Below are 11,335 nucleotides of genomic sequence, written 5' to 3'. Positions count from 1 at the left end.
AGAGTTATGGCTGCAGGAACTGCACGTCTGATTAATTCCATCATAAGAAAAATAATATACGCTGGCTTAAATCTTTAAGAAACCTTTTAACAATTAAAACCATTTAAAAATAAAACTTAAGGCTTTATTTGGAGGTATAACTAAGGGCAACTACAATGAAAATGCGGCTTAGTTATAATTAAAGTTGCGCGAATTTCGCTTCTTTCCGGCGTCCCGGCGTCCTTAGTGACCAAATGTAAACAGAAGTATAGAGGCCCTACTAGAGTTGCTGAAGTATTTATAAAATTTTGTGTTATATCATAAAGTGTGTAACAGTGATGGCGTATCAGATGACTCCTGATTACAGCAATTCCAACTTTTCTGACAGGCTTCAAGACAATTAATAAGAATGGTACCTTATGCATAACAGTCAATACTTTAATTTGTGTCACATGGAAATCGTTAATGGAAAATACACGAGTGAACCAGGCGTTCAGGCTGTGATCTCAAGTAAAAAATACCTTGTCAACATCTTGCTCACCTGAAAAAACAGGTAAGTTGATTTCCTTTCTCGATTTTCCATCATTGAGTTTGATATTTTCTCTTTAATTTTTCTTTCTCATTCTCTCTCTCTCTCAAACACATACACATATGCAAAAAAGCACTCACACACACACACACAGCACACCAACAGTAGAAAACATATATTTCTAGGACCTACAGCAGAAATAATTTCTTTTTAATTTTTCTTTTTAATTTGTATAATGACTTCCTTGAACATGATCAATTTTGATGCTAGCTCTTTGTCTGGAATAGATAATGGGGTCCGGCTCCTCTAAGGAAACCAGAAAAGAAAAGAAATCAGGTCGGCAAGAGAAACCCTCAACTGTCTCTGGTAATCCTTTATTTTATCATTTACAGGATTGTGTTAACTAATGACATTATTACTATAAGAGTGGTAGATAGATAAACAGCCACCTCTCTCTCTAATCTCTCTGTCTGCTTTTCTCTTTCTCTCTCTCTCTCACTTACCAACTCTCTTCTTCTACTGTTCTCTTGTTTGTTATGCTGCAAATATGTTAGTTTGTTTATATGAATTATACATATATCAGCAGTTAAAAGTGTGTAGGTGTGTATGTGTAAAGTGCTAAAATCCATTAAGTACTATAATAAAGACAAACCTATAATAAAACATTAAATTAGTGAATCTAGATATCACTTGTTTCAATGATTTATATTTTGTTGACAAGAAAGTCTGTTAGTTTCCTATTTGCACTCTTTCTTACATATTGTTTTTTTCTTCATCTAAAATACACCATTGCAACACTTTAATAGTGTTCTACAGAAAAATGCAGTTAGTGTTAAAGATTTGAATTAGAGTATGCTTTAAGCATATGTCATAAAATTTGTAACAGACTACTTAAGGAATTAAGTGAACACTTAAAATTGTCTTAATCACTCAGTAAGTTTCTATTTTCTGTTTTCCAAGTTATCATGGCAGCAAACATGCTTCGAGACTCAGGAAATAATATGTTTAGAGAGGAAGGTGCACAATACAGGAAGTGGGAAAGCACCAACATTGAAACTTTCATGCAAAAGATGTCTTTGTCTCAACATTGGTATGACTGCATTGATTATCTATGTGCTGATAAAGTTCCTGTGGTCAAACCCAGGACAAAGGTGTGTATTCACTGTGACCATGTGCTGACCATGTAATTTACCTTGTGTATGAGTGCAAGAAATGTTCTGAAACAAGTTTGAAAGTTATGAAATGCTTTATATATACCACAAAATAAATTCAAAACTATAGACTAATCAGGAGTACTACTATATTTTCTTAAATTTGTCCCATTTACAGCAGAAGGGATGGCGCATAGTTCGACTATTTATCAGCAGCACATTTAAAGACATGAACAGTGAGAGAGAGCACCTTGTAAAGGTTGTCATCCCACAACTGCAGCAGTGGTGTCAGGACCGTAAAATCCGACTGATAGAATGTGACCTCCGGTGGGGCATACCCGAGGGTGCTGACACACGAGACACTTTGCTTACATGTTTGTCAGAAATAGACAGGTTGGTGTGCAACTTTCTTAAAGTAGGAATATTAAGCTGAATGTTTAACTCATGGGCTTCATGGCCAGTTTTTTGCGGCGAATGCCCAGGATTGAAATTTCGACTGGTATTTTTGAATAAGTGTAAAGTTAAAGATATTTTATGCCTAATGACCAGTAGCAGGTGAACTGTAATTGGCTAAGTATGTCTAAGTTTTAATCAATATTTAAAAAAAAACTATTGTTAGATGGTAAATAGTTTTAGGATGCTGTCTGGCATGGCATTACAAGAGCCAATGCAAAGTTGTATGGCATAATCATTTATTTCATATATGAAAGGTTATGTGTTATATAGGAATTTATTTTGCTTTGTTTCAGAGGGCGACAGGAAAATGAGTATGTCTATTTCCTTAACATGCTGTCTGAGCGCTATGGATTTGTGCTGAATGTAGAAGAAGTTCCGGATGATATTAAAACAAAGTCAGTCTTTCATTGTCAGATGTCAGTCTTCATCACATACGTATTATTCATCAATCCTGACTGAGAATTTTTACAAGCTTTAAAATTCCTTTGCATTTTATTAAAATGTATATAAAAATAGATGTATATAAATATTAAAATGTTGTATAGAAAATATAGCACAAAGACTTTTCTGTTAATCACATATTATTATTCCAGATGATACCAATCCCTTAAATTAAAAAATTATTGAATGCAGACCCATATACTTGTCGTTTCATGCACACACTTCAATAGCACACACTATTTCCATATCTAGCAATCTTTACTGGGATTTTGTTTGACTGGACCACTACAATTGATGGTGAAACAGGTACAAGTGGCTTCCTGGCATGTCAATCACAGCCCTTGAGATAATGACAGGGGCATACTGGGACAACAATCCTCATGTATGGACAATTTCGATATTCCTCCTCTCTATTTATACCCATGTGCTGTTTTCTGTGACTCCCTGTAATGATTTTTATTCTTGCCCATCTGCTTTTTAATGTCTTCTAAGGTGTATTAAATTTAAGAACTTTGTATGTAAATTAATCCTTCTTCTGCTCTCTCCCATACAACATCTTATTACAAACATTTTCTTTAATTCTTGTGCATATACTCTTTCATATTGTTTTATTGTGCTTTTTCCTAACTATGTGATGAATTTGGTTTTTTTTTTTGCATGATGCCTGAGGGACAGATGTAAAAAAAGCAGATTCATTTATTTTGTTACCCTCATTAAAAAAATTTGTCAGTTTGTGTCTTTCTTCCCCCTACCTCCCTCTCTCTCCCACACACATACACAGAAACATATATATATATTGTATGCACACACAAACACAACAGCAAAATGCACTTTCTTTCACAAACTTAGTGTTAGAAATGTTTGAGTGATGTGTGCAATTCATAAACATTACTGAAAGATGCTAAATGTTGTGTAATGCAGGCATTGTTCATGATACGCAAGCCAGACTTTCTACAGGATGTAGATGAGGACATGAAGCCAGTATACATTGAGACAGAGTCTTCAGCTATTGAAAGCCTAAAAATTCTCAAAGGTAGGTAATGCTTCAGCTGTTAGACTTGAAACATGAATGGAAATATTTCAGCAGATAGCTGTTGCAATATATTTTCAAGGTATTTCATATTAGTAGATATGATTATATCACATAATGTCACAATTACTGAGCCTCTGATTGTCTCACTTTATTTTTATTCCTGCTGTTTGTTTTCAGAAAAAATAAAGCACCGCTTTCCAGGTCAAGTGTCAGAATATGATTGTAAAGTGATTAGCCATGCAGATAAACAGATAATACTTGGCAGTCTAGATCAGTTTGGTGAGGTTGTTATTAATCACTTCAGAAAACAAATATCTGAGCAATATCCTGACTTGTCACTTGAGAAGGAGGCCTCAGACACAGAGATACGGAAAGCTCAGCAGGAAGATTTCATGCTTCAAAGATCACAAGTAAGAATTAAACTATCATGGTGTGGAAGTTTTGTAATATATTTTACTGTCTTGGATAAAACGTATAAATTCCCCTAAATGCATAGTCATAAAGTTATTATGTAATATTAAGGCAATAATACTGTGCTTGGTCCTGATTTTCTTTTTTAAGCTTTCAAACAATAACTTCCTGTTTCATTCAAATATGTATGTGGCATCCTGTCATGTCTCTATAGATCCTGCTTGGACGAGAGAATGAAATAGAACAGGTTGAGAGTTACATAATGTCTGTTACTGCATCAGCTAATGTTCTGGCAATGGTTGGCTTCCCTGGAGCAGGAAAAAGTGCTCTGATGGCCTACTGTGTTAAAAAGTGGTTGGAATATCCAAATCTCAAGGTAAGACAAAGGAACATGCACACAAAAACCCACCCACACAGACAAGTACAGACACTTAACTCTCTCCCCTGTCCTCCCAACTCCCCCCCCCCCCCACACACATATTTATGCATCCACCACCACCACTACTATTTTTTATTCCATGAATCTCATCTATTTTGTAACTAAATACATATCATGGAGTGGATGTTTGAGTGTTACAAGGTTTTTAAATTTTATTATTTTGCTATATGAGCATCAGAAAAACCAATAATACTGAGTGTAACCAAGATAAGGCTAAGGTGAAAACTATTGTTGGTATTTTTGTAGATTGTGTACCACTTTGTGGGAGCAACACCAGACTCAACATCACTGTACAGCATCTTGTCGCGCATTTATAAGGAATGCCTTCCTCAAGATCAGCAGGAAAGTATCCCACTGGATGTAGACGAACTGATTCGTTTTGTGCCCACTATGTTGCAACAGGCTGTCAAACAGGCTAGAACTCAGGGATGCGAGCTTCTGGTTTTGTTTATTGATGCTTTGAATCAGATAGATGACGATGGTAATACACATTCTTCTAAGTAGTATTTTATATTGTTTTCTGAAGACAAAACAATTGTTCAAACTGATATATTTGTAGGAGTACCATGTCTTTCAGACACATTCATAGTGAATTGTACCTATGTGCACAGGCATAAAGTGCTTGTGATTTTTATTTCAGGCAGTAGTCATAAACTGAACTGGTTGCCAAGGGAACTTCCAGAGGGAATGCGCGTGATTGTGAGCACTCTGGAAGGGGAATGTCTTAAAGCTCTGCGGGATCATGCAGTCAAAGCAAAAGAAATTTATGTTAATCCTTTGAATGAAAAGATAAGAGAGAGCATTGCACAACAAATATTCCTACCTTACAACAAGCGACTGGATGATAAACAGGTACAGTGATAAGTTTGGAAATTACCCTTTTGTCAAAATCGACTTACATAATTACAGTAATGTCATACATTCAGAATTAAGAACAATATTTAATTGCTTTTCAGTTTTCTTGATGGTTGTATCTGGATCATGACTATTAGACTGCAAATGTTATTGTGTTGAGTTCTAATTTGTTTGTGTTTTTGTCAAATGCTGCAGATGGGACTGCTTATTGGGAAAGGAGATTCAGGGAATCCCCTCTATTTGAGTATTGCGTGTGAAGAGTTGAGGGTCTTTGGAGAGTTCAGGAATTTAACCAAGAAAATAACATCCCTCCCAGATGATCTTCTGGGGCTTTTGAAGCTGGTATGCACATTCATAAAGTATGTTTAGATGTGTTGGTTGCATTGTAGAACTCGTTCTTGTGGGCTTTTAGGAGCAGAGTTTGAACATTATAGTCAATAAAACACATCAGAAACTCTTGAACTAGAATGCCTTCAATCCTCTGCTTGCTATAGCCATAAGGAAACTCATTAAGGTCCCAACTCTTTTTTCTTTGTTGCACATCAGGTGATAGAACGAACAACTAAAGAGTATGGAGGCGACTTGATGAAAACCTCTCTTTGTCTGATAGAGACTTCTCGTTTTGGCCTTGATGAAGAAGAGCTGCTCCATCTTTTGCCCTCAAAGTCAGTCTCCTGTGATCAATCTGGAGAGGATTTAACAGAAGACTTCAAAGAGAGGCTCCCCATGGCTGTGGTAATTGACTTTGCTTCCTGCTTTTCTTCATCTATCAGAATTTCTATTCATTCTGCGTCTTTGATTTGGGCATATTTACAAACATTTCTCCATCTATATACATATATACTGAATTTCCTAAAGAATTATAGGCTTTGCTCATCCCTTTGTGGGTTTTGTTATTGGAAGCCACGTGAGCCCGGTATCCCATTATAAGCCCACCATCATACCACCATCTTTCCCACTTTAATACCACTAGCAGTTGGTCAGTTGTGACTGGCATGAGCAAATCCCTTTAAAACAACAGACTGTTCTGCTTTCCCTCGCATCAAGAGTAGCAGCCCAATTTACTCTGGCTGAAAAGCATTCCTTGCATGGTCTATAATGCTATTGAAATCAAATGGATTCATAGTTGTAGTTTTAGCAACATTAGCATCACAACAGATAATAAATCATTCATATTTTATTTTCAGTGGGGTTTTCTTTATGTTGGATTGCGACCATTCCTGCGGCCAAGTGGCTCTTCTGGAGAAGGAAGACTAGATTTTTACCATCGATCTATCAGCAAGGTTATACGCCAGCTTTACCTGAGTGATGAGAAAGTTCGAGCTGCTTATCATCTACACCTCATAAAATTCTTTTCTACTTGGTGAGTTACTGACAAATTCTTCTACCAGATCAGATGTTAATCTGATGTTGTTAGTGATACAGTTAAGTGATTTTAATTCTTTGTCTTCGCGAAAGAAGAATGACAGTAGCTCTTATAGGATATTAAGCGTTTGGACGAAAAAAGTATTCTACCCATGCTGAAGCAAAGATCTTGATGTGTGTCCTTCTCGCCAAAAGCTCAGACATCCGACGAAAGGCAGAAGAGCTTCCTTACCATTACCTGCAGATTGGGGACCAGGAGGGGCTGCAGAAGTGCTTGTTGACCAGAGAGATGTTCGAGTTTCTGTACACGGAGAAAAACAAGCAAATCCTCATGAGATACTGGCAGGCGGCTGGCGGTTACCAAGTCGCTGCTTCCAAATACCAGGCTTTCCTACAGGACCATCTGAGCGTGGGTTACCTCTTTGGCTACCTTTATAATTCATGGCTACGTTAGTCGTCGTCGTTTCCATTTTCCTAGCAGACCTGATGTGCTTCTATCTTCGCCATGTTGTTTATACTGGGTATAGATGGGCTTAAGCACAAAATTTATTCATCCTGACACACTTTGCTACTATTTTAAGTGTCACACAGTATGTGTCTTGCTTCTGTAAATGACTGCCGGTGAGGCAATCTGCTCATTTTTTCATTATATACATTTTGAAAGGGCAAGCTACAAGATGATAAAGAAGGAGAACTCCTGGAGACAAAGGTGGGTTGGTTCCTTGTGGACATCGGCGAGTACGACACAGCCGATGAGGTGCTAGGCAGTGTCATCAAGAAGCTGAAGACTAAATATGGCAAAGAGGCAGTGGAGCTAGCGGACCCACTACACGCCATGATGACTTTGATCTTCCGGAAAGGTGCTTTTATACACTTCACCACAGCCACAACCTTTACTATCGTTTTACGGAGACATAAGTTACCACATTAGAATGACTTTCTTCATTACATAAAGATTACTACCAACGAAGTAACGGTAGGGTACAGGCACACTGAATAGTACTCACCACATAATACAAGAATGCATACACGTATTGCTCTGTAAGAATGATGGCGCAGGTGCCGTACCTGTTCATTTTTCTAGTTTTTATTTTATTTTTATTTACAGCCCTAAAATTTTCGTACGGAACCGATCCTGGTTACGGAGAATGCCGCAATAGAGCCTCTGATTTGGTGGATATTACCGTCAAGGTGAATGTTTTTTTAATATTTTGTCTACGAGCTATATATAGGTCTGTCAGGTTAAAGAACATTATAATAATTATTATTAGAATAGAATACGGTATTCGCAAGGCGAGTTGTCACTCATTCATTTTCCCTAAATCAGGGAAGCAGCTTCTTCTAGAAATTTGTTTTTCAACTTCAGGCCAAGAAGGTCTTCTCCAGAGCTGAGGGCGCTAGCCGCCAGGTTCAAAGTCTCGGTTTGAGCTGAGTTTGTTGACTTCAGTGGACTTGTCTTAGTTTTGTCTTGTTAACACCTGTCAATCCAACAGGATAAATTACTCACCTGTGAAGTCTCTGTAGCGTCCAACTAATACTTTTCCACAGAAAGAACGTCCTGTTGTTGTTTAGAGCACCTTGCTACTGTCCATATCTTCATTTGCCTGTTATTCCAAAAGTGATGAATTCGTACATTGGGAATCACACGCTAGCAAAACTGAAGCTGCGCCTGCACCCACTCAAGGTTCCTAACTAATTAACCATCCTGAAAACAACACCAGCACGGCAGTAGACCAAATATTTGAAATTTGTTCTTTAAGTCTCATTGAAGCATTTCTATAGTGTTGAAATATCTAGATATTGACAGTATTAAACTATTTGTAGATATTCGCAGTTTTTATCATATTTGAGGAAGAAAATTGCTGGTCATTACTGAATGATCGCACATTGGGATTAAGCAGGGTCCTTCTGCAACAGATTAACAGGAAGCTGCTGGCACCCAAGAGTAACCGCCTGGGCGAGGTGCTGTGCTTGTGTGGCTACTTTAAGTCGTCTTTTCTGAACGAGGCACAGGACATCTTCACAAGCAACAACAACAAAGTTGGTCTTGCGGTGGTGCTGTACCATCTAGGCGAAAGGAATCAGTACAACGAAGATATAAGTAATTAACGTGAAACTGCATTTTTATGTATATCTGTGCCATTTCTCAACTTTCTAGTCAGTATTTCATTAGTACGGAAGACAGAGGAGGAAGAGAGAGAGAGAGGGATGATTACCTACTTTCAGCATCTCCCGTACAAATGCCTTTCTGTTGGTGTGTATCAGATGTACCCATCAAGCTGTTCCAAGAGTCCCTGTCGCTGTGTCGCCTGTACTTTGGCACCTACCATCTGAATACAGGCCGCTGTGTGCAACTGTTCGGGCAACTGTACTGGAATAGGAGGAATAGCGATAAAAACACAGTGCTGATTACCGAGTGCTTAAAATACTACATGCTGGAGTTGGACATCCTACAGGTATCACATCATCCGTTTTTCTCGTTTGTTTTTGCACTCCATGTAAGACCAGTCGCACATTTTATTGGAAATGCAACAGACGTCATTTGTTTTGATATTAAATAATTTACTTAGGCAATACAACCATTGCATAAATAGGACTTCATTCTTAGTTGTCACTTAAGCCGGTGTCCCTGTAAGTATACCAATCACCGACTTTACTGTCTGTATGTCTGCTGTCTGTTTATTGCCTGTCTATAGGTCAGTCTGTCTGGTTGTGGACAAACAAATGTTTTACTGAAAACAGTTGCTGTCATCATGTTACAGGAAGTGCTGGGCCACGCTCACCCAAACACTGTTCGCTCTCGAAACGATGTCATCATCATCCTGCAGAACCTCGGTCGAGATGACGAAGCTCAGGTCTACTTAGCCCAGCAGCCACAAAATTAGGGTCAAAATGATGACTTAATTAGCATAGCCTATACACATGCTTCCACATTTGTATGTAGTTACTCAAGTTAGAGACACATACCTTTCTTGTTTTATGGTAATACGGTTCTTTCCTTCTAGTCTGGTCTTCCTTCGCCCACGGTCGCAAATCGGCTTAGAAACCTCTGTAGAGGCAAAGAAAACATAAGCCATTTTCAACTGAGGACTTGCTAGAAACCTTTCAAATTAAGAACGAGAAATGATTTTTGAATAAACATATAGTCAAGTGCAATAGCTAGATTACTGTCCGTTTCTATGACATTCCTTACGAGCACTACGACAGGTAGGTGACGGTAAATACCGCTGATCACCATACCTTAGCTTGTTGTAAACAGTGGATATCTTAAGTCTGTGATATTTTCTGTAGTAGTGTTTTTGACCACTTTTAAAGTATGATCATGTGTGTTATTAGCATTTCATTTGTCCAAATTAATATGTACAGAAATAATGTGACAGATGAATACCTTAAGGTGTAAAGATTTAAGCTCAGGATTATATTTATAAGACGTTATTTCGTTTGATAAACACAGTTTATTTGATATTTCAGAAATTGAAAAATAGTAGCAGGTGCAATATTTTTGTTAACTGCACACAGGGTATTTTATGTCTGACTTTATGTCGTTTTAAAAGAGTGATTCGTCTAGGCCGCTTCATTCAGTTAAGAGAGTTTCTTTACAGCATCTACTTTTTTTACAATGGATTTGATATACCTCCAGTCATTTTTCTCTATGTTCACTTTCTATAAAAGTGTACATAATGCTCAATTGAAAAATATAATATTCAGTTACAAACTTTTTATTTACTTTTATGATTTGTTTAGATTTCCAGTTGTTGCACTGTTGTTGGTTTTACAACTGTTTACAAGCAATTAGAAGATTATTACTAGATTACATCCCTAATGATGAGCTGTATTTGTCGGTATTAGAAAAGCCGTTACAAAATACAAAAATTCATGTGTTAATGTAGAAAGATTCAGAAAACTTGCATGCAATTATTTTTATATTCTCACAAAGCTCACTTTGTAAAGAAGTTTATTTGCTTATTACAAAACTTACAAACAGTATTTAACGCATGTCTGCTGTTACAATCTTTCAAATAGTTTAAATAAAACCTTCGAAATATTAAATAGTCTTTTTCTGAACTTTTCTTTAAATGTATCGTTTTTCTGTTTATTAAAATATGAAACGGATGTGTCTCCGACTATAGCTGTAAATGTTCTCAAATAAATATACAGTGAGAAGCTGAAGGATAGTCGGTGGACCAGAACAGCGGAAGAGGGAGAAGAAGAAGGGACGAGGTCTTCATCCTTGCAGCTGCGGAGTGTTTTAAGGGCATGGAAATTAGGAAAAAAAAAATCCTTTATTTTATCCCTTCCTATGTTTAGATGCCCAGCGAGGTGCAGGGTAGATAATCACTTGCATTGGTGCGGCTTATGCACACAACTCCGTTTATCGCCCTTTGGTCAGTCCGCACCACGAGTGTTTAACCTTTATCTTCTCGTCTCTCCCGCCTTATAAAAGAGCATAATATAGTAAGGTGGTAATCTTATTGCAGTAGAATCTGGTAGAAAGATTTTACAGTCTTTCCAATTCTTTCTCCTTGTCCTGGGACAATGTGAAATGTAAAGAGAAAACCAATTTCTCTCACCTTTGTCACCATTACTCATGCCCAGCTCACACACTTCCAACTGCTTTCAGTGCGTCCACGTAGTTGGTGTGTACAGGGGCGTGCAGCCCACAACCAAAGTTTGCT

General features: G+C 37.5%; 1 protein-coding gene across 1 annotated transcript; it reads left to right on the top strand.

The window, feature by feature from the left end:
• Nucleotide 1: 1 nt before the first annotated feature.
• LOC112564244 (TPR repeat-containing protein DDB_G0287407-like) lies at nucleotides 2-10,693 on the top strand. Its single transcript, XM_025238935.1, has 20 exons — nucleotides 2-532; nucleotides 796-874; nucleotides 1,469-1,659; nucleotides 1,838-2,052; nucleotides 2,409-2,510; nucleotides 2,863-2,938; nucleotides 3,478-3,589; nucleotides 3,767-3,999; nucleotides 4,215-4,376; nucleotides 4,686-4,920; nucleotides 5,080-5,291; nucleotides 5,490-5,636; nucleotides 5,841-6,029; nucleotides 6,482-6,657; nucleotides 6,855-7,068; nucleotides 7,324-7,519; nucleotides 7,768-7,850; nucleotides 8,577-8,760; nucleotides 8,925-9,115; nucleotides 9,422-10,693. The coding sequence occupies exons 2-20, from the start codon at nucleotides 799-801 to the stop codon at nucleotides 9,542-9,544; spliced, it is 3,117 nt and encodes a 1,038-aa protein (XP_025094720.1). The 5' UTR covers nucleotides 2-532; nucleotides 796-798; the 3' UTR covers nucleotides 9,545-10,693.
• The last annotated feature ends 642 nt before the right edge of the window (nucleotides 10,694-11,335 follow it).

The sequence above is a fragment of the Pomacea canaliculata genome, linkage group LG5 (genome assembly GCF_003073045.1).
Source record: "Pomacea canaliculata isolate SZHN2017 linkage group LG5, ASM307304v1, whole genome shotgun sequence".
Taxonomy (NCBI): Eukaryota; Metazoa; Mollusca; class Gastropoda; order Architaenioglossa; family Ampullariidae; genus Pomacea; species Pomacea canaliculata.
Note: the sequence above shows the minus strand (reverse complement) of the source record. Positions and strands in the feature narration are given on the sequence as shown.

Excerpts from the sequence above, each read along its gene's own strand:
- LOC112564244 (XM_025238935.1), top strand. The coding sequence starts at position 799 with ATGGGGTCCGGCTCCTCTAAGGAAACCAGAAAAGAAAAGAAATCAGGT. Across the intron at positions 8,761-8,924 it reads TCAGTACAACGAAGATATAA|ATGTACCCATCAAGCTGTTC; the intron begins GTAATTAACGTG and ends GGTGTGTATCAG. Across the intron at positions 9,116-9,421 it reads TGGAGTTGGACATCCTACAG|GAAGTGCTGGGCCACGCTCA; the intron begins GTATCACATCAT and ends ATCATGTTACAG.